Here is a 23,932-nt window from a genome sequence, read left to right as displayed (position 1 = left end):
CATTCCTATGACAATGACCAGGAATGATTTCTTTATGGTAAAATTTCAACTTATGAACATGTGAAATAGGACTGTCTAAGCCTTTCATCTTGTCAGCTTTTATTTAGTAACTTGGTTCTATAATACCAGGAAAAACTTCCCTTTCCATGTTGATGATACGGTTGTGCTACTGTTACGCCAGAAACAGACTGAGGAATTAAGAAGTTAGTGTATCTGTTGGCTTGTACTTGTCTCAGCCTAACCCATCACAGTTCTCCCTGGGAAGGCTGGAGCCTTCCAGATGATCGGAGAAGGAGATGAACATCAAAGAACCAGATTTGTCACCACCTGGTACAGCCATTCTAGTCCAGGACAGTCTTTCCACAGTTGACCTGAGCTCTCCACTCTGTTTTCATTAATATGGTACAATCTTAGACTAATATCCTATGGATGAGGGGATGTGGCGGGACATCTTCTCGGGCAGCAAAGGCTTAGAAAGAATAATGGGAAGAATAGTTAAAATTAACAAGTCAGGAAACAACAGATGTTGGCGAGGATGTGGAGAAACGGGAACCCTCTTGCACCGCTGGTGGAATACAAACTGGGTACAGCCACTCTGGAAAATTGTGTGGAGGGTCCCCAGAAAGTTAAAAATAAAGCTACTCTATGACCCAGCAATGGTACTACTACGTATTTATCCAAAGGATACAAACATAATGATTCAAAGGGTCACATACAACCCAGTGTTTATAGCAGCAATGTCCACAATAGCCAAGCTATGGAAGAGCCCAGATGTCCACTGATAGATGAGTGGATAAAGAAGATACATCATATGATTTCACTCATATGTGGAATTTAAGAAAAACAAACAAAACCTAGAGGATCATAGGGGAAGGGAAGGAAAAATAAAATAAGCTGAAAACACAGAGAGAGGCAAACTATCAGGGACTCTTAACTATAAGGAACAATCTGAGGGTTGCTGGAGGGGAGGAAGGGAGTGGAGGGGACGGGATAACTGGGTGATGGGCATTAAGGAGGGAACTTCATGTAATGAGCACTGGGTGTTGTATGCAACTGATGAATCACTAAACTCTACTTCTGAACCTAATAATACAGTATATGTTAATTAAATTGAATTCAAATAAAAAAAAAAGAGTGATCGGAAGAGAGTCACAGGGGACAGGTAATAACTTCCTGGCCAACCAGGAAAAGGAAGAAAGAGAAGTCTGATGGAGAGGCTGAGCTTCAGCATCATCACTAGACTCCTCCATATCTAGAAGAATTAGAAGTTCCACTAGCACAGAACTGTGAGTCTAAAAATACCCAGAAGGGTGGTGTGGCCCATCTATATGGCACATGGCCAGGCACAAGCAATTGAACACTGTTTGGAGAAATGGACTGAAGGTCCTGACAGAAATCTTCGAGCTGTGGTGAAATAGAAACCAGAACTCTCCTCTGCATATGGCAGAGCGAGGGTGCTTGGCAGTCCGACTCACACCGGACTCACACTCCATGCCTTCCTGCTGGATATGTGTCATTATGGAGTTTGCTACTTTTAAACTTCTCGGTAAAGCTTTGGGAAAGAACCCAGGAGCATTGAGACCCCTGGGTGGCTGAGTGGTTGGGCATCTCTGCCTTTGGCTCAGGACTTGACCCCCCCGGGGGTCCTGGGATCAAGTCCTGCATCAGGTTCCGCAAAGGGAGCCTGCTTCCCCCTCTGCCTGTGTCTCTGCCTCTCTCTCTGTGTCTCTCATGAATCAATAAATAAAATCCTAAAAACAAAAATAAACAAAAAAGAACCCAGGAGTGTTGCATATTTGCAGGAGCGCTAGGAACCAATAAATATACTACCGAACAGTATTTCACGACTCATTATCCAGGAGATGCAACAGGAGGATGGTCTGGAGAAGACTTGTTCAAACAAGCCTCCAGCTATGGCCCTGGCCCAGCGGCTGGGATGTGAGCAAGGTGTCCAGATCCAGGCTTCGCCCTTGGCCGTGAGGACGCTGCCACAACCCGGCCAGAGCTAGATTGACTCCTTTTTCTCCTTTGCCCTCCGTCCTCTGGCCAGAGCAAGAGGAATGATAGATTCTTGTGACCTGTCATAAAGGAAGCCCATAGGACAGAGAACCGGATTGTTGCCAGTCTCTGGCAGTTCAAACGTTCACTCACCCCGGCCATGCTCACGCCGGTCCCAGCTGAGAGGAGAAAGAGCACCACAGGTTCAGACTGAGTCACATCAGCACCCAAAGCACAGGGTGACGGAGCCCCAGCTGACGGCCCAACGGGACTGCTGACCTTGGGACGCCGGCTTCATATACACTGCATGCTTTGCGGCTTTGGGCCTAGAAGGGCATCCTATGCTAGATCACCGGAGTGCATGAAGTATGAATTTGAATCTTCAAGACTTGGTGAAATCAGTCTATTTCTTTACTTACTGTAATGGTAAAGCTTTTTTTTTTTCTTTTTTAGGATTTTATTTATTTATTCATGAGAGATACAGAGAAAGGCAGAGACATGAGCAGAGACACAGGCAGAGGGAGAAGCAGGCTTCCTGCAGGGAGCCCAATGGGAGACTCCATCCGGGACCCTGGGATCACACCTTGAGCTGAAGGCTACCCAGGTGCTCCACTGTAATGGTAAGACTTCTAAAGAGTCCCTAACATGACTGCACCATGCCGAGCACTGGGGGATGGAAGAAGAAAGAGGTCAGGAGCAAGTTTTGTTTTTCTCTTTTGGAGTCCAGGAAACATTATACAGAAGGAACTTAATGACCATCCAGTCCAACCTACTCCTTTCCCAGACAGGAAAAGTGAAGCTCAGAGAACAGATGAGGCTTAAGAATATATATGTTGTGGTTTTCTTTTCTTTTCTTTTCTCTTCTTTTTTTCTCTTTCTTTCTTTCTTTCTTTCTAAATGAGCTTAATTAAAGTGACTAGTGTCATCCCATTTCCTGGCTTTTCAAATCCAGGACCTAGCCAAATCTAACTATTATTCATAGCTTGAATATACCTTAAACTTTCTTACCTCTTATCACTTCCCCCATCACTTGAAAGGCCATATTCCATCTCCTCAACCCTCTAATGTCCTTTTCTGAAATAGTTGTCTTCCACTAGTGATTAACTCAAATATACCACCTTTTGGATAAAAGCTTCCCTGCCAAAACAGCATTCCTTTCATCCACAACAATGACAGCACTTACCTACTAGACCTATAATTATGGAGTGTGCACCTTGCTTATATTTGCTGTGATATAACCAGATAACCTTAACATTGTCTTTAGTTACACTTTACTAATGAGGAAACTGAAGCACAGAGAGATTAAGTGACTTTTCCAGGGTCCCTCAGCTAGGAAGGGTTCTGATGATTTATTATAAATGTGCTATATACTATCATAAAGTTGATAAGGAAAGAAAACTAGATTCTTTAATAACATTTTAAAAATAAATCAATAAACTGATTAATACATTAGGATTGAAATCTTCTAGTTAATGGATACAGAATTCCTAATTTTCACACCTTCCCTGTATCCAAGTTTGGTCAAAAGTGTAAGGTACTGCTACTTGAACTTTAATTTCAGGAAGTGGGCACGGCTGTGCATTCTCTCAGGATGAAGTCCAATGACTGTGTCAGAGCCCTGCCCCTCTCACCTGATGTCCATCACTCATTCAGGGTCAACCTGGTCGGCACTACAGTCTTTACGCCTTACACAGAAAGCAGATCTATCCTACTTACTGTGGTTTACCTGAGTCCTTGGAATTGAATGAAACCTATCCCTAGAAGTATGTGCACACACGAGATAGGTTTCATGATGTCTGCCAGATTCTTTAACATGTCTATAAATTACAAATATTAAGAATGGTTGCCACTATTTGAGAGGCCTTATGGAGGCAGAAGAGTTCCATGACTACGGGGGCAGAAGGAACATTTCTGAAAAGATGAGAATCTGTGGTCGTATAGAATAGTTTTTACTAGCTACAAATAAAATGATTCCTTTTAGGGAGTACTTGCTTGATGAGAGGGTGTGCCTATGTGTGGGTGGTACCACTGTCCTTACAGTGTTAAAGTGGTTGGGAACTTGAGACATTTGCCCATTCCTTCCTGCTCCCAACCCCCAGCACTTGACAGTTGAGGAATCTAAGACTAAGACAAATAGAGAGACTCTTCTAAAGCCACACAGTTCAGGGCTGGGATCAACCAGAGTCCAATGGTCATTCTGGTTCATGGTCCCTCCCCCTTACTTCACAAAGCATCCTATTAAAATGTTGGCTTACAAGCAAAGGTCCACACAAAAACCCTATATGCACACATGCCCTGTGGAAGCCATGCTTTGTCGTCTGGCTTCGGTGAATTTGATACAAGAAAACAATCCTCTTCTTTTTTTCTTTTTTTTTTTTTTTGAAACAATCCTCTTCTAATGCTTTCTCTGGTCCCCAGTTTTACGACATTCTATAAGAAGTGGGCTGAACTGTGTACTTTGCCCACTAACGATAGAGAATAGAAAGTCGAGGTGACCTATAGTCAGTGTTTTGTTTTTGTTTTTTTGTTGCCACTAAATATCTTTCATTCTTCAATTTCTCTGTTTCCTTTCTACCCCAAATACCTCTGATTGCTGCCCTCAGGACACCAGGAGGTAGAAGATGGTGTAAGCATGAGGATTTATACATATCTCATTTGAACCTCTAGACATCTGTACAGAAGCAAAAACAAAAAAAAGATAATTCTCATTATCCTCATATCAAGACCTTAATTTTAGGGTGGTAGATATGGGGAGCAAGGTCTTTGGGAGATCCAAAACGTGGGAAGCATCTCCCTCCATTAATCGACCAGATGAATTTATGGTATCTTCTGTGGAGTAATTTTAGAGACAGATCTGTATATAATCATCTCTTCTGCCCGGTGTATCTGAAAGCATGCGGAAGCTTTGCTCTTGACAGGGAGAAAACTGAGGTGCAGAGAGCAGGTGACTTGTTCTTGCCTACATAGAAAGTAAGATCTCTACCAAAGAGAACTATCACTCTATAGTGTAAAAATGTTTCTCCTAGGGAGGTGTTTATCTTAACCAAACATTACTGTAATGAAACAGCATATTTAATTCATAATTCATGGACTTTTTAATAGGAGTTTCTCTATGTGCTAAGTAATATCTGATAATATCTCTGAAAGAATCTTTCCCCTTTTAAAAAAATAAAGACTTTTAAGAGCTGTGGGAGGGTTTTAATGATTATAAATAGAGACCAGGATTCCGAGCATCCTCAACACAAAATACGCTCCATTTCCTAGTTGCTTGCCCTCTAAAAAAAAAAAAAAATCCCAGTTCTTAAGAAATCAAAGATGCTTTAAGATCTAAAATAATGCTGAATATCAATCATTAGAAAATCACTTTTTCCTCTTATGAGAATTTTACTCTGATAAACATCTCTTCTCAGAACTCTTCTTAAAGATCACCATTCTTAATTAAGCTGAATCAAGAAATTGGTGGCAGGTTGCATGCATTTTGCCCCTGGGATACCTCACCATTTTGCAGGAACCCTAGGGCAAATCTTGTATGAAAAGATCAGAATTGAAGGAAAATTTACAAGTCATCAGTCTAACCTTCTACTCTGAGAGGACTCTGATTTACAACACACCTGACAGGAGACCAAGCAGTATCTACTAGAATATGACCAAAGCCAGGGAGCTCACTACCTCACAATGGTTAGCCTAATCCTTTGTTCAGCAATTCTTAGCATTTTATAGTTGTTTCTTATTTTGCATACAAATCTCTCTACTCTTAACTTTGGCCCTCACTTGGCTTCTGAAGTGACACAGTCTTTTCCTTCATTGCATGTCAATTTTGAGGACTTGATTCATTGCTTCAAGATTTTGTTCCTCATGTAAAGCACCTTTAGTTTCTAGCCTTTGTCTTCGTATGCCTGGGGTTAAGATCCATCAATATCATCCTTCCCAAAGAAAGTCATTCTCCTCTCAGTCTACTATAATTTACTAGTCTCCTTTTAAAATGGGCACCTCTACATGTATGCATCTTTGGTAACTTCCAGAAACTGTTGCTGCTGAGAGATAACCCTTGCTTTTATAACTAGCCCTTTTCTGGTCACTGTGCTTTCTTTTGGTGATCGTAGGTCTGTGATCTTGAGGACCTACCTTTGCCAAGGTCTCATCATCCAGGTGATTCTTCTGAATCACATGTTGAAGTGCAAAATAAATTTTTTCCTGAAGCTTCTGGACTTTCCTTGGTTCTATCAGCCAGGCTCGATCTGATAAAGGCAAAGAATTAGGTAAGAAGGTGGTGGGGAATGTGAGCTTTCACCTGCATATATAAGGTGGTGGGTTTCAGACCCATTTCAATCACTTAATTCTACTTTGCTTCTGAAGACATGTAGTTATTTACATAAATACAGATATTTTATAAGAAATACCCTGATGCCAGTAATGCCATATACACTGACTCAGGAAAGGAGGATGGAGGGAAGGACCCAATGGTTCTAATTTAAACACCAGCATGTTTCTTATTACCTGTGACAATTTACATCTCTCATTCCTTTTGTTTGTTTGTTTTTTTGGACATGTAGTTAGATTCTTTCAAAGTAAAAGTTAATGACTTGTGAAGAAAATTAATTACAGAAGTAAGAAAATCTATTGCACAGGAATATTTTTGGTATTTAGGATCCCCCTTCCCTTTTATAAGCTATGCTACAATGCAAAGCATAAACCATGAATTAATTTCAAAAATTTAATCCTGTACGCCCGTTTGCCACATGAATTTTTAAATGGTGGATAGAATAATCCCTCCTTTCCTCTCTCCCATCCTACATTCTTTTCTTTTTTCCTTCCTAAATCGTCTTCTTCCTTCCTTTCTTCCTAGAAGCTTTATACACCATGGTGACAAAATTCAGCCCGGCATCAATGCCTCAGGTTGGAGCTTCACTGAAGAGACATCAAGAGTCTCCAAATGCTGAACAAATACTCATGGAAAAGAACCTGGAAACGATCCATCTGAACACGGTTCAGGTCAGGTGAGAAACTCAATTCTGTAATCCTAGCCAGGGTAAGGACAAGTCTGGCCACCAGTTAAGCAAACCCTTACGTAAGTGGGTACAAAAGCCTTCAGTGACAATTGTCAATCAGAATAAATTAAGTTCCCCTCCCTCTCCCTTCCCTAAACTATCTGGAGCTGAGCAGACAGTGGCTATTATGACAAGAAATGGGGGAAGGGTGGAGTCTGGCACGAATAGAGACTGCCTTGGTTGAACATCTGTTTTTCCTCTCTTTTTGAATATGGCACTAGGCCACGGTGGCAAACGAGGTATTTGGAGCTTCAGAAGCCTCTGAGTGTGGGTCTGCTACCAGGGCTGGAAGAGTCTTCACAAGGTAGAGTAAGCCAAATGGTATGCTTCCGAACTCAGTAGCATTTGATGACTAGGGTGCGTTCTTTACGGAAAAAGGCTCATAGGTCAGCTGATTTCTGATCCATAAACAATAGGCCTACCGTATGTCTGGGGCAGTTACCTTCATGGATTGCTTAGGTTGGATATGCCATGTCCTAAGAATTTGCTGCTAGGAATTTACTGACTTACCAGAGATATACCTAACAAAGACAGTAAATTTTGCAGCATTTTCTTTGACCGAGCAGGAACCAGAATGAAGAAACCACCTCCCTCATCACAGACCCACAGGCTTAGAATGAATCTTATATTTAACTATATTCCATGAAAATGGTCAAATGCAATGAGAAAATGGAGGAAAACTATTTGGCATGTACTTGCTCTCAGAAGTAACTATTTCTTGTCATTTCTCCCATTGATCTTTATGCTTCCAGGCCTGGAAACCTTTGTAGGATTCAAAACAAACAACAAAAACCACCTCCCAAATCCAAAAAAAAAAAAAAAAAAAAAAGCCTAAAGGCACAACTTGATTTTAGCCAGAGCCACAGCAGAAACGGTTAGTAGTAACATGCCAAGTGATAATTTCCATTTTTGATAACGTGGTTAAATAAAAACAGAAGCAAATTTAAAAATCTTCATAAAATTTAAAAATAATTAGATACAGCCTCACTGACAAAAAGTGTAGAGGCTGTGGGGCACTTGGGTGGCTCAGTCGGTTAAGCATCCAACTCCTGATTTCAATGTGGACTGTGATCTCAAGGTCTTGAGATCAAGCCCCATATCAGGCTCTGTGCTGGGCATGGAGCCTGCCTAAGATTCTTTCTCTTCCTCTGCCCCTTTCCTTACCCCCTGCTCTGTCTCTGTCTCTGTCTCTCTCACTCTCTCTCTCAAATGAATAGAATAGAATAGAATAGAATAGTGTAGAAACTGGTATTGGAATGACATGTTGGTATGTGCAAACACAGGTAAGATTAATTTCTTCCAGCCCCACTGAAAACTCTGTCAGGGTATAAGAAGAGATCTAGTCTCTAAGATAAATTTTATGGAAATAATGTGTCTCTTGGCCATAAAAATTATTAGGAATATGTTCCAATAAAGAACTGTAAATGGCATTGGTATCCCTTTACCCAAAATCTAACTGAGCAGACAGCTGAGCGACTCTGGGTTCTCATTCTAGTTGAAGAAGGAGCCATGTACTTTTTGGGATTCTAGATATTTTTGAGCTGGCATATACTTTTAAATAGCATTTCAATTGCTGTGGTTCTACTTGATCTATAAATACCACATATTACCTTCTTTAAACATTTTGGTATTTTTTATTGGATTTTAGAGCTAGAGATGATCTTTATTTTTTTTCTAAGATTTATTTATTTATTTGAGAGAGAGAGAGAGAGAACACATGGAGGGAGGTAGGGGAAGGGCAGAGGGAGAAGGAGAGAACCTAAGTAAACTCAGAGCTGAAGGCAGAGCCCCACATGGGACTCAGTCTCAGGACCTGAAGATCATGACCTAAGCCGAATCAAGAGTCAGATGCTTAACTGGCTGAGCCACTCGGGTGCGCCATGATCTTTAGTAGAATGAAGTCCAAACCTATTACTTTATAGATGAGGAGACTGAGTCTCTGTCTGGGGGGCAAGTGTTTAAGGTCACAGAGATAAATGATGTCAGATCTCCGTGCAGGAATGTCTGTGGCCACATCAGAGATTCTTTCCTTTCCAGTCTTCAATTAGAGTAATTTTTCCCTCTGCTGTCCTCACCTCCTTTCAAAAACTCTATTATTGCTAATTTGGTTGGAAAAGCCAACAAAAGAGTTATTTAAAGAGGAGAAGGTGTACATTTTATTTACTTTTGTCTTCATGCCGGATCTTTCACTTAAATATATTTCTACTAAGTTTCACCTTGCTGGACATTTGTTTTCTGTGTCTTTTATTCTTAAAATCAAAGTAGAATTTAGCCATAACTTAGGCCGCCATTCATCCTCATTAATCTGTTAAGGAAACCTTTTGTTTATCTGGATCTGGAGTGACCCTTACTACTTACCCTACTTTAGCTTGTGGGACAAAATGGGTCATTTTAATTAACTTAAGGCTACTTTCCTTTGAATTGTCCATAAATATCACAAGCTTGCTCAAGAAAATTTAAATTACTTCTGAGTATGTAGGATTGGGTAGGTGTAATACTTGTTAAAGACAGAAAAAACTTTTTTTTTTTTTTTTTTTTAAGGACAGGACCTCAGACCTCCTTACCTGGAGATATCAGAACAGCAGATGAGAACAAAGCAATCTCCTCCTCAGTCAGCTGCAAGGAACACAAATTCTTTGCAAAGTCAAATGCTTCATTCACTAGGTCATCGGAACCTATAAAAGAAGGCAAATTAAATGAGAATACTTGAAAGGGATGGGGCAATAGAAAGAAAAGCCCCATAATCAGAAGGGTATTCAAGGATTGGCACACGAGGAAAAGATATTTCCAAGTTCCTAATAATTACAGAATGAAGAAACTGGGCAACATCTCCATCTAGTACTGAAAGTTAACATTACCAGTGAGGGGCTGATGGGAATGGTGTGTGCCCACTGTAATACTCAACTGGGATCATATAAATTAAACCTAATCTTGTACGTTTGAAATTAGTTCCAACTAAAAAAAATTTAAGTAAGTGATTTGGGGATTCTTCAGTAGAGAGAGCATTTGGAGAAAACTGAAAACAGGATGTAAAAGGGGCCAGGGACTGTCAGTTTTCGTGGTGCTGGAACTTGGCAATGTAGAATGTCCAGAGGCCTCAAGCTGAGATGTTATAAACTCCTTTTAGAATGAAGAGGAGGTAGCTTTTGAGTTGGTAACTTCCCTGAAAATCTCACTGAGGGGCAGGCATTCATTTATTTTTACCTTCTGATGGATGCCTCGTAGGTCAGTTGCTTAGCAATTGTGAATTTTGGCAAAATAATGCTTCATCCCTACACTGATCCTTGGTAAATGTTTATTTTATGAGGCTGGAAATATACCCAAGTTGCTTGCCAAGGCTTTTCCTCCTTTCTTGAAAATCTAGCCTTGTAGATGACATGGATGTATATCAACTGTAGAAGGGAAACATTGCCAGCCAGACAGACTTGCTGTTGGCTACCCTATCAACTGACAGCACAGAAGGTGAAAGGGCACCAGCCTTCTGCGATGTCCATGGGCCAGATATGGAACAAATGGGACTGTCAATTGTTAAAACCTTTCCTGGCATCGGCCCATCTTTGCTAATGTTCTTATCTGCACGGTGTACTGATGCCTACATGTGGATGATACCCAACACTTCCAGAGACTGACCCTGTGCATGCCCACCCACAGGAATGGTCTGGGGATCATTGGGGCAGCTTGACACCCACTCTACCTGTGCTCTCAGAACTTCATGAATTAACAGGTAGAAAGTCACTGCTGTGGGTAAGAAGCAAGTGAAGGAGCTCTTCTTTTAATTAAATATCTTAACTAATGATTATGAATTTACAGAAGACACTTAAGAGATCACCCGTGGACCACCAGTGGTCTGCCTAATATACTCTGTGAGGCAGTAAGATAGAAGGGAAAATAAAAGTTGAACCTACAAAGAATAATCTAGAATGCATCTCAGCTCTTTCAGAACTGGTCTTCGTTGATTTCTGGATGAGGTATGGTTGATTTTGACAGTGTCCACTGTCCTCTCCTGCCCCTCATAATAGGATGCATAACTGTGATCTAAGATTAAGGGGTTAGATAAAACATTGGAGGCTCACCTAGTCCAGCCCTTATCCAATGAGATGCTAGTTCACATTCAGAAATAAAGGCATTTCACTTCCCACCTTCGATCCAAGTGAAGAAACTGACCACAGCTAAGAAAATTATGTCACCATCAAAGGTAAACTCACCTAAGGCCTTGAACATCTGCATTCCTCCATATTTTCCTTCAAACAGAACAGTGTTGTTTAATGGGTTGAAGGCACGGCACATTCTCACTAAAACCACTTCCAAGCAACCTATGAATAAGAAAATAAAGAAAATATGTATATATGTGTGATAATAAAGAAGGTATTATTGTATATAGGCCAAGAGACTTTAAAAAAGCTTGAAAACACACACACACACACACACACACACACACACACACGCAGACACAGATGCACACGTTCAGAAATACCTCAAGAATCCTTCCCAAGTAAAAAAAATGAAGTTTTCTTGGGCAAATGAGTTTTGGCAAATTGCTGAATATCATGTCATTTTGGAGAGTTATAATCAGCATTCACAGATCAAAGACTGGGGGAAGCCTCCACATGAAGGAATTTGTTCAACCTTGATGCTAGCATTCCTCTGAGTTCACTGTTAGCCCAAACAGAACAGGACCCTTGTCAGCAGCCATAGGTGGTGGTGGTGATTTTACTTACTATTATATCACTGGGGTCTAGAAAAGGTCCTGGCATATAGAAGGTATTATTTTATTATTTTTTAAAGATTTATTTGTTTATTTGGGTGAGAGGAAGAGGTTGTGTGACTGGGGGGAGGGGCAGAGGGAAGGAATCTTTAAGCAGACTTCCTGCTGATGACGGGCCCACTTGGGGCTCAATCTCACAACCCATGAGATCATGACCTGAGCTAAAACCAAGAGTCAGACACTTAACTGATTGAGCCATCCAGGTGCTCCTACGTATTTATTGAATGAATCAGTTTGCTGTCTTTGTTTTGCCCTTTCAACATTTACTGATGTTCTATACTGGTGATTTGGCTACACCCATGGTGGCTCAAGGGTGTCCATGGTGCCTTTCTTATGCTGCCACTTAATATTTATGTCTGTGCCTTATTTTCTTTGATCTGCTGATTTCTCTTTGCTTTCCCTTATATGTCAGCTGGCACAGGGGCTAACACATAGACGGGGATTTATAAATCTTAATTAAAAGACAGTGCTTTTCTGACAAAAACAATAATAGGTACCGTTTATTGTGTATTTATAAGGTGGAAGGCACTTTCCTGGATCCTGACATTGCTTATTTTATTTGCTCCATACAATGCCATTTCAGGTGAGTTTTATTAGCCCTTTTTTATGGGTGAGTTACAGGAGGCCTAAGGAGACTAAATGCCTTTTATACTAGAGTCAACATTTTTAAGCAGCCAGAGATGTTGCAAGATTATATGATGCAGTGGTTCTCCAGTGTCCATCTTTGTCACCAGTTATATCTGACACTTATAAATACAGTGAACTGGGTTCCCTTCTAGGAGATTCAGATCCGTGGGCCTCAGATGATGCCTAGAACGGTCAATAAGCTCCTCTAATGCTGCCGATGCAATTTTAAGTTTGGAATTCATTATTTCTAGTCCATCTCTTTATTTTGAAAGGAGGAAACTACCATCTAGAGAGCTTCGCTCAAGGTCACATATCAAATGTGGCAGATTTTTTTTTCCTCAAAGAGTCACAAAAATATCTTCCAATCCACATGCTCTTCAAGAGCCTTAGCACTCCCCCATCAGGAAGAAGGATCCATGTCTCCTACCCTTGAGTCCAGGTGGGCCATCATGGCTGCCTTGACGAATAGGGTGGAATGGAAAATAACACTGCATGACTTTTAAAGCTAAGCCAGAAAAATGCTATGTACTTTGGCCTTGTTCTCTTGGCGTGCTAGCTTTTGAAACCTAGCAACTATGCTCTAAGAAAGTCCACGCCGTCTGTGGAGAGGCTGACATGCCTGGATAGGAACTGGGGCCTGCAGCCCCAGAGCCTTGGCTGAACTCTAGACTCCACTAACAAATACCGCCAACTCTGTAAGTGGATCCTCCCACCCTCAATCAAGCTGCCTTAGTGAACACCACATGGAGCAGAGACAAGCCATCCCTTGCTGAGCCCTGCTCACACTGGGGCTTTGGGAATGAAATCACTGATCACTGTCATTTGAACTAGGTTTTGGGGTCATTTGTACCCAACAATAGATAACTGATAGATCAAGGTCATGTTTGAGTCAAGGTTTGTATTGACTTTCATCATGTGGTGAAGCAGCAGCAGCAACTTATAATTATTCTGTCTTGCCCGGGTTCAGCATATGACCAGCTTTGCCATCTACTGGCTTTGTGATATTGAATGCAGCCTTCACTTCTCTGAATCTTCCCCTCCTCCTATAAGATGGAAATAATACCTATGTCATCAGACTAAATGAGACGTCATGGGTAAACATGAACATGTATGTGTGTTATCGAACACACACATGTAATATATGTTATGATTATTACAATGGCCCAGGTCCATGGAGGTTAACAAACACCTGGATGATTCTTATTTTATATTTTCAAAGAAGGGTCAAGAAGGAAAATTTGTTTGCTGTTTGGGTAATACCATCTGCAAAGTCAGTCATACACAGAGTTTCTTGAGCTACCTCCTAAGTGACTATGCGAGTGTCAGAGAGCATGTGTGAGAGAAAGGGAGGGAAAGATTAGAGCTCAGGGAGTTTCTCCGGGTGTATACTGGCTGCAGGCTATCCTCATTAAAATGATTGGAAATGACCACAGAGGCAGAGCTCTGCTAGCCTGGATTTTTTTCCCCCCCAACAGAAGACAAGTAGTGCGTTTTAGAGCTAGCTCAGCAATTCAGCCACCTTGACACGCTAATTACTTGCACTGCCTGTCAGGCTGGGTATCTCAACCTCCGCAATTAATAGCTCTACTTTCAATAAGCAAAATTGTATTTGACTTCAAAAGGGAACTGAATGAGTATCAGGGCATTTTTATTACCGAGAGTTTCCTTTGGGAGTTGGCTGATAGTGTGGGTGGTAAAAATGAACCACATATTGGAAGGGAGATTTTTCCAGAACCAACACTGACGGAAGGGTTGATGATGTCCTGGTCTAAAACAGGCCCTCCATGGATCTTCTCCTTGCTTACCTGACTTCAGAAGCAGAATTTGATCATTCTGACAGAGCTCCATGAAGCCCGTTATCCGCTTTGCGAACTCGACCACATACTGGATGGCGTGAGTGATCTGGATGGCACATTGCTGCCATAGTGCTTCCCTGGACTTCAAGAGAGAAAACACAGAATGTATACAGAGCAAGGAACATCTTGGAAAGTCAGTGAAATAATCAGTTTCCCTATCAGTGCTTCTCCTAGGGCCCAAGGCCGGAATTTCCCCAATTCCTTTAAAAGAGGTAGACAATATTTTCCAACATATTGTTCTGATATGTTTGAACCTTGATATGCCACAGTTATCAATGTGCTGGGACCAGAATAATGAAAACATTGCAATAATATGTAAGGATAGATATTTAGAGTCTCTTTACTCTTTATCCCAAACAAACTTTGTCCATTTTGTGAAACCAACTCTTGCATCGAGGAAGAGTGATTTTGTTCCCAGGCTTCTAGATAGCTATTTTCATGTGCACCTAACACTAAACTTGTACGATTTTTTCATTGTATCCAGAACTTATGGAGATGGTTTTTTGGCATAATAAGAATTTTACAAGGTAAAGTCTTCAAGTCAAATCACTCTCTGAAGTAATTTAAAATCTCAGAAATGTCTCTTGATCCTTGGGTTATTTTCTTTGGAATGGGAAGCATAAATCCATGTGTATGCATTCTGCCTTTTATTGACCATCATAATATCTGTGCTTTTGTCTCCTTATTAATATAGAAGTGGTAAGATTTAATTATTCCATTGGAGAAAAATCAGTATGTTGTAATCATATATTTATTAATTTATATATCTTTTAAGATTTTATTTTAAAGTAATCTCTACACCCGATGTGGGACTCGAACTCATAATTTCAAGATCAAGAGTTGCATGCTCTACTGATTGACCAAGCCGGATGCCCCTCATATATTTAGATATAGACACATTTATGTTTTTTATTTAAAATTTCATTTGCTAGTAGATCTTATAATTGTGGCTCTCAATCCCAAAGGAAAGTAATATGACTATATAACAGCAAATTCTCTTAAAAACTTCTTTAATGGACACAAAGTAATAATCAAAATAATAATAATGAGATATCTTTTTTCTCCTTGGTGCTTTTTAACATGTAGGGCAAGAAAAAACATTTAAGATGCTTTACTGCATATCTTTGTAGCACAAATTTGCAACTATTATTACTGCTATAATTTCTCAACTGTTTCTCTTCCTTGGCTGGCCCCAGGAAGCCACCATGAAAAGTCCTAAAGTCATTTGATGTGGGCACAGGCTCCCTGGTCCCTTAAATAGGGCACTGTTTTTTAATTGGGGTGGTTTTGCCTCCCAGGGAACATTTGGCAATATCTGATTGTCACAACAGTGTTCAAGGGGTTGCTACTGGCATCTCATGGGGAGAGACTAGGAATGATGCTAAGCATCCTACAGTGTACGGGACAGTCCCCACACAAAGAATTATCCAGCCCCAAATGTCAGTAACACTGAGGTTTGAGAAAGCCAGAAATAGAGAAATCCCAGGGAAAACATTCTCCTAGTTTCCCAAAGTACCTTGCTTTGATACGCTTTAATTTCTTCATAGGTGTGTGTCTGCCATGCCAGCTGGTGTAGCTCCTCCATGGTGTACTGACATGTCTCCAGATGGGACTTAATGATGTTCTGTGCAATTCGATCTGTGAGAAGGAATATCAGTTTGAGGGGTTGTGAATAAATTCTCACTCTGCAAAGACACTAGCTGCGAATGTTTACTACAGGAATCCCTTTGGAGACACTCCAATTGCATGAGTGTCTTTAACACTACTATCTATCTATCTATCTATCTATCTATCTATCTATCTATCTATCATCTATCTATCTATCTATCTATCAATCTATCTATCCCCTATTGTCTTTTTTAAAAGAAGATTTTATTTATTTATTTGAGACAGAGTGGGAGAGAGTGCACAAGTGGGGGGTGGGGTGGGCAGAGGGAGAGGGAGAAGTAGATTCCCCGCTGAGCAGGGAGCCAGACTCTGGTGAGATCTCAGGACTCCAAGATCACGACCTGAGTGGAAGGTAGATGCTTAATCAACTGAGCCACCCAGATGCCCTTCAATTTTAAGTCTTTTAATCAAAATTTACCACCTTTTTCTACCCCTTTGAGTCAGAAACCTGAGGCCTTAAAAGTTGTAAAGTGTTCAAATGATTATTTTTAAAATAAATACTAATGACAATATTTCCTGCTTTTCAGCCTAGAAGTCCACTAACAGTCTTGACATTTATAACCCAAAGACTTTAAAGTATTTTGAAAATCACTAGAGTCCCACTGTTTATCTCAGAAAGAGGGAATTTAAATATAACTTCAATGGCTTATATTTTTAAAGAGAAGATAAAACAATCTAAAAAGATAAATTTTCTATAAAGGAAAGAGAAGAGAGTAGAAGGGCAGAGGCTAGACACTCTGATATTTTTGTAGATTGGACTTTGGAACCATGTCTTATATGACAAATAATGGGAGAGGGGATATAAATGAAACAGTATTGACTCATGAGGTGATAATTATTGAAGTTGGGTCATGGTGACCATTATATTCTCCTTTCTAATTTCTTATAAGATGAAATTTTTCTTTAAAAATGTTAAAGATGAGAAAATGATTACATTCATAAAAAAGTAGGAACAAACAAAGTCAGTCTTTTGGGCCATTCATCTCAAATGAGTTGTATTTGGCAATGTTTCTTAAATACTGAACATTCTGGTTTTGGAAGTATGGAAGTTGAGCTATAGAACCAGATACAACAGCTCTCCTTAAAAACCTGCAACGGGTCCCCTACAGTTAGACAGAGCTGATAGGAGGTTTCCCTTAAATCCCCTTTGCTTTTTGAGCATAACAAGAGCGTGAGATCTTGGGAACCAAAGTACACAGGAATTCTAATATGGGCAGGATGAGTAGAATGAAGAAGACCAAATTTTCTGCCTGATAACTATTCTTGGCTCATACAGAAATAGAATTTTTCTAGCGTTTCAGGTTATGCCATTTCAAACGCGATTTCTGTTCTTTCTAAATAGCCATATTTCATTCCTTCAGGATAACTCCCAAAGCAGTGTTGAGATAACTTTTTCTTTTTTTATTTTTTTTTTAAGATTTTCTTTATTTGAGATAGAGAGAGAGAGAGAGAGAGCAAGAGAAGAGTATAAGCAGGGGGAGGGGTAGAAGGAGAAGGAGAAGCAAGCTCCCCACTGAGCAGGGAGCCCGATGTGGGGCTCAATCCCAGGACCTTGAGGTCATGACCTGAGTGGAAGGCAGATGCTTAACCAACTGAGCCTCCTAGGCACCCCAAGGTACCTTCTTTTTACCTTGCTAAAATTCTGGTATATGTGGCATAAAGTATGTTGAGTTTTGGTGATGTAGGGAATAAAAACATGTAAGCTTGTGCCTCTAATGAGCTTACCAAATAAAAAATCTTATATAGTCCATTGCCTGGTATATTAGAAACACTGAATAAATGGTAGCCACAATGATCATTATTAGGATGTTCTATAGAATTTCTCATTAGAGAAGCAATGGGATGACTCCAATTGACACAAAACAGAGATGTTTAATTTTGGAATCAGTGCTACTGGAGGAAGATATTTCAATATTTATTAGGGTTTTTCAATCAGAACCATTAAGTGCTAGATATAGAAGATCCTACAGAATGCTAAATTATGATTATAGGATGTATTGGATTCAGCATTGAGCTGAATGAATTTCTAGACTTTCATTGCTTATCATTCTAAAATCCCTTCTTAAAAAAATCCTATATTCAAAATTTTATTGAATATCCTCCTATGTTGTAAAAAAAAGGACAGGAATTACTTTATACATCATATTAAAATAGATTGGTATGTCATGGTTCATCATTTTTCAATTTTACTTGGGCAGTCTAATTACTTAGAATCTCAAAAAAACCCCATATCTATTCCTCAGTAAGTATATAATGAAAACATAAGATTTCTATGGCTTTCTAGCTTTCAAACCTTTATCTTCTTGGTGTAGTCTGTTTTCATCTTCAAAGATATGCTGATTTGTCAGTAATTTACAGGCTTCAGGGTTTATAAGGAAAACTACAACTGCCACTCAAAATTGCATTATGAAAAACTCTTTATCTATTCCTTTATGACATCTCCTGGGAGCTACTGGCCAAAGTTAAAAAAATCTCTAGCCTTCTGACACCAAAGTTTGGGGTCCTATGGGGTACAAGGAGAAGTGGGGCATAATAAATACATGGACAGGTTAAGCAAAATTGGAAGTAAAATCCACACACATGCTTTAGGACTCAGCTCAGACATGCACTCCCTGTGAAGATTTCCCTGCTTCCCTGTGTCCTCAGGTAGAGGGGTAAGTTTCTGTTATACTTGATTCTCTGGGTCTTTATTCCACTCACACTTGCATTGTGGTTATTTGTGTGGATTTGTTTGTCCCATATCCTTCAAGATCGTGTGTGCTTTTCAAGAACTGGGTTGCCAAGCCCAGCATAATGCCTTCACATACTCATTCAGCAAACAGTTTTAAAAAATGATTATATACCAGGTTAAGTTATAGATTTTTTTAAAAAGGATATTGTCTTTTTTTAAGGGTCTTACAATATCATATATCATATCATATATCTTATAATGCTGTAATAAATGTCCTTGAGTTATTGTGGGAGCCCAAGGAGCAATGTATCTAACTCAGTCTAGGGGAAGCAGAAAAATAAGATGCCTGTTGGTCTGGTCTGAGTGGGGGTTTGTCGCGTGGAAAAGACACAGGCATGGATAGAAAGCTAGTTAGGAGCTAGATAATTTCTGCTGTTCATAATCCTTACCTTTTACAACCAATTTCCCTTTTACTGAGGGAAAGAGTGAGTGACTCTAGACCCATTTTTATAGAGCTAGCAAATGGTGATTTGAAATCAGATCTGTCTTTTCTGGCAAGAACTCTGTAGTGCTTGCAGCATAGAGCTTGAGAGAGATGGGAGAAATGAGCCCGGGGAAGGAAACTGGCACTTAGGACCCAACAGCTGAGTAAGCCAGGCTGAGGAAGATGGATGTTATCTTTAGGAAATTGGGAGCTGGGACACCTGGGTGGCTCAGTGGTTGAGCATCTGCCTTCGGCTCAGGTCGTGATCCTGGGATCGAGTCCTGCTGCTTCTCCCTTTGCCTAGGTGTCTGCCTCTTTGTGTGTGTCTCTCTTGAATAAATAAATAAAATCTAAAAAAAAAAAAAAAAAAAAAAAGAAAGAAAAAGAAAAGAAAACTGGGTGGTAGTGGGAGCTGTGAAGCAGGAGGGTGATATGGTCAGGTTTCTGTTTTACAAAGGTGATCTTAGCCAAGGCAAAGAAGATGAAGTGGCATGAGGGAGTACTCGAGATTAATCAGGCTGTGGTGAGAAGTCATGCAAGAGATGAGCCTCCGGATTCAGGACAGTTCTGAAACAGGATCCACAGGACTAGCAGGTGGCAGTGAGAGACAGAGCCACATTCACCAACGTTGAGTTAGGACAGGTAATATTGAAAATGTCCATCCACCCACCCTTTCTTCCATTTTCTGCTTTGTTTCACAAAGGATTTGAGAAAGCGTGTCCTGTCCTGTGTCAGATGATCTTCAAGCCTAAGCGCTCACAAGGGCTTGGTGGTCACACATGGAACGCTGCCTACTATTTCCCACACCCCCATGGCGAGAAATAAAAGGCAAATCTCTGTTCGATGTAAGAGTTATTATGAACATCAAGGCCTGGGAAGGCACGGGGGTGCCGCGGTCCCCGAGAGCCAGAGCCGGCTGCAAACCCGCCCAGGCCCCCGCAAGGCTCAGGTCCCTAAAGCACGGGGTAAAGCGAGCCTCGGTCCCCTGGGAGCAGGGCCTGAGGCCGCCTTCTGTCCCCTGGAAAGATGCTCGGCCGTCAGAGGAGATGGTTTCCCGGGACTGAGAGGCTGCGGTTGTGAAAAGGGGAGAAAGGAAGAAAGGATTGGAGAGGAAGGGACAAAGGGAGCCACAAAGAATACAGTATGCAAAGTTCCTGCTAGAAGCCAAAGGAACTTGCAAGAGTCCTTGCCTGGAAAAATAGCAAAGGTAATAGTAAACGCGGCCCTCTCCAGGGAGCGACCACATGAGAAGTCCGGACAAAGAGACTGAGCTCAAAGAGCGGAGGATATGGAATCTTTCTGGGCAATCGCACACCCTTCATCCGTTTCCCGGACTTGGGTTGCAGATGCTGGTCAGAGCCTAGTTTTCCTCGGATTCCTTCACCAGCTTGGGCTGTGGAGTGCGCATGTTAAAGGGGGAGGGCGCCCCACTGTTCTGGGGTAAGGGTTTCCTGGGGAGTATGGCCCAGATGACTGCCAAAGGGGAAAGTCTCCCACCTGCAGAGGCAATGAATGTCCATGAACTCTGCCCTGTTCTCCCTGGGATCAGGGATGATCTAGAGGTTTCTTAAGTGGAAATGAAGAGTTAGCTAGCTACCTTTTCTCAGGAGTTAAGATTCTGTGTATGTTCAGTGAGATAGAGGTTTGTCCAATTCACTCCAAGTACGCAGGCTGCTTTGATGGTTCATAAAATGATGTCAAGGAATGAGAAAAATAATCTGATATGCTCCATCTAGTCATTTCTTTTCAATCACCGATGAGGTGAAATGCAAACACTGATGCCGCCAGGAAAAACGGTGTGTTCATGTCAAGTCTGTGAGTCTTGTTTTTTATTTTTTAATTCCACGAACAATGTCTTGCTCTCACTTTCTGTCCACACCCCTCTCCCCTAATAAAGTTGCTGTTTTGCTTTTGGAACTTTGATCCTGATACTTTTCTTGAAGGAAGTTTGGTTGCAACTCAAGGCATAACTGACTAGCAAAATTCGTAACTCCAAGTATTAAGTAACTTTCTTTATGAGACAGAAACAGCGTCCGATTCAAATGTAAGAATAATCCTTAAAATAACTGATACAGGGATACATTTATGGCACAGATTGCGGCATACTTATCTCCAAACTAAGTTGTATATTTAATTATATGCAGCTTTTTGTACACCAATCATACCTCAATAAAGCGGCTTAGAAAACGGATATAAGCAAATATACTCACTTGATCATTTTTGATGACAAAAACACTAAAAAAATACTGTTAAAATTGCTGCACTTCCCTGGAGCTCTTAGGGGTAATCTTAAATCCACTTATGATGTGAGCAATAAGAAGAGAAAGATTAAATTTTTGAAGGGAACGGTAGAATAAAATTGATGGTAATTCTCAACAGTATGTACAAAAATTATAGAACCCTGGGGCTGGAACTAACCTCTTTCCATTTCCAAATGGACTGTATCTAAATAATTCCGGAAGTGAATTGGCTCCCTAGTCTCTGAGACTTAAAGGATTTCCACATTCCTCCCCCATCCTCATTAGTCTTCATTGTGATCTGTTGAATAAATCTAAGGGGGTAGGAAGGAAGTCCTTCCTGAAGGTGTTTAGAGATGGTTGAGATGTGTATGATAAAGCTCACAAAGGTAAATGGAGTTTTAAAGATCAAGCATATCACAATGTAAAAATCATATTTTAAAGTAACGCTTAAAGACATACATGAAAAATAATTTTGCATATGAACTCATCTGCATAGTAAAGCAAAGTTTGGCAACAAGTCATCTAAATTACCTAATTCTAGGTAGAAAAAAGGCTATGTGTGTGTATTTCGGTGAGAAATAAGTAAACTGACAAGTAAGGTGACAATTTCTTGTTTATAACTCTAATGCTATAAAATGAGGACCATCTTGCAGCTTCTAAAATAGCAAGTGACCTTCTGCAGCTCTGATTTCAACCACTCAGCGGGTTTTTTTTCCACCAAAGGGGCTTATTTTAGCTCTCACTAGACATTTCAGCAAATGGTGCTCTCCAAAGGCTGTAGCATCTCTGACACGGATTACACAGGTGGTTTCATTAGAATCCCACATCCTGGGAGCTGGGAAAGTTGAGTATATCTTTAAAAACTGCTGCTTTCAGTGTTATTACCAAGAGCACCCGTGGTCCAACCGTACCAAGGCGAGAAAGCTGAGACTCCACGCTATATATAGCACTAGAGGGGGTTGCATCTGAACTTCTTAATTCTTTCTCCTCCCCCTCCTTTTTTTTTTTTTTCATGAGAAATGATGGTTTCTTCTTGGTGAACTATACCCTCTATTCATTTTCCTCCACAAGGGATTTCTTTTAAACTTGGAAATATTCTCCCCAAAATACTATATCTCAGCCTCAATCAAAATGATTAATGAATTTTTAATTTATCACTTGCCTTAAGGATCCAGAGAACCACTCAATTCTCTGTTTCGTTTGTACTACTATTGTGAAAGTAGAATTCTTAGGGGATTCACTTTGAATTAATGCCAGGATATCTCTACGGACTTGCTCAAGGCAAGGTTTAAGTGCCTGCGTTAGGTTTTCAGAGTATCAAGATTCCTCGGAATCCACGCTCTGAGGCAGTAATGATAATATATGAGAAAACTGGTTGAGAGGTGAAACATTTAACCAATGTGTGTTTTGGCTTTTTGACCACGGACTACTGGTTTTGTAAGTTTTCTGTCATTAAATAGAACAAGTGTACTGGTTGAGGTGTCACAGGCGACACTGTCGGAGAGGATAATGTCAATTTCAGGACCTTTCTGATTTTTTCTAATCTCCATTTAGAAATCGTTCTATTTTCAGCATAAATAGAATTGGGCTGTTAGCATAAAGACATCAGTAACATTTAAGCTTACAGCAGCCGTCTATTAGTGATGTGTAGCCTCAGTTAAAACAGTTGTATATTTTTAGCATTTAAGTTTCTCAAATTCTTTAAAGACGGGATTGGAGGCATAAATAACCTCTAACTCCTTTGTCGGCTCAGTTTCCATGGTCTAACCACTCATTACTCCCTTACCAGTGAATTAAGATAGCTTCTGGTCTCCTTTTCACACAAATCCTATTGCTGATAATCATAACAAAAAATGGTATAACAGATTTTTACTTCATGTAGACCTGAACCAAAATGTTTTTAGAATTTTCCAGATGTATTAACAAAATATGAGATTATGTAATTAATTCTAAAAAATGATGCAAATGTGATCAACACAGTTCAATGGAATATGAACAGAGTGAAAAACAATGAAAATTTAGATTACCATTACTACAAGTAATAACAGTATGTGGGCAAAGACTGAATGAATGGATGGTTAATAAAATGGCTATTATTTTCTCAAATTTTGAGAAGCTCAGGTAACAGCACTTTAATAGAAGGTAAGAAAATAGAATGTAAAGCAGAAAGAAAAACTGGAAGAATCTATATAGCATTTGTGTCTAAGCAGACTATAAGCCAAACAAAAAAGCATCTTAAACAGTAAAACAAATTAACCATTTAAAAGGGTGCTTTCTTAATAATTTTATAATGGAAAGCTGTTTGGGATCACAGGTGTTCTTGTTTTATTGCAATAGTGTATGTCTAACTTTTGGGAAAATATAGTTCCTTTTCTTCAAACTAGTTAATAAAATTGAGAAGGAATCTTTTATGAAAATGTTACATTTCAAAATTAACTTTCTTTTTTTTAAGCTCTTATTTATTTACTCATGAGAGACACGGAGAGAGAGGCAGAGGGAGAAGCGGGCTCTCTGTGGGGAGCCCGATGCCAGACTCCATCCCAGGACCCCAGGATCACGACCTGAACCAAAGGCA

At 40.2% G+C, this 23,932-nt stretch overlaps 1 protein-coding gene across 2 annotated transcripts in view; it reads right to left on the bottom strand.

Moving 5' to 3' along the window:
* Positions 1-23,932, bottom strand: part of RORB (RAR related orphan receptor B) — a 213,368-nt gene that overhangs the window by 33,240 nt on the left and 156,196 nt on the right. For both annotated transcript variants that reach the window (XM_026001547.2, XM_026001545.2), the window contains exons 5-9: positions 15,811-15,932; positions 14,244-14,376; positions 11,252-11,359; positions 9,611-9,721; positions 6,124-6,236 (exon numbers count right to left, since the gene is read on the bottom strand). In XM_026001547.2, the coding sequence (XP_025857332.1) occupies positions 6,124-6,236; positions 9,611-9,721; positions 11,252-11,359; positions 14,244-14,376; positions 15,811-15,932 (587 nt within the window). The remainder of the gene's footprint in view (positions 1-6,123; positions 6,237-9,610; positions 9,722-11,251; positions 11,360-14,243; positions 14,377-15,810; positions 15,933-23,932) is intronic.

This window comes from Vulpes vulpes, chromosome 1 (assembly GCF_048418805.1).
Source record: "Vulpes vulpes isolate BD-2025 chromosome 1, VulVul3, whole genome shotgun sequence".
In the NCBI taxonomy this organism is placed as follows: domain Eukaryota; kingdom Metazoa; phylum Chordata; class Mammalia; order Carnivora; family Canidae; genus Vulpes; species Vulpes vulpes.
This window is presented reverse-complemented; position numbering and strand designations above follow the sequence as displayed.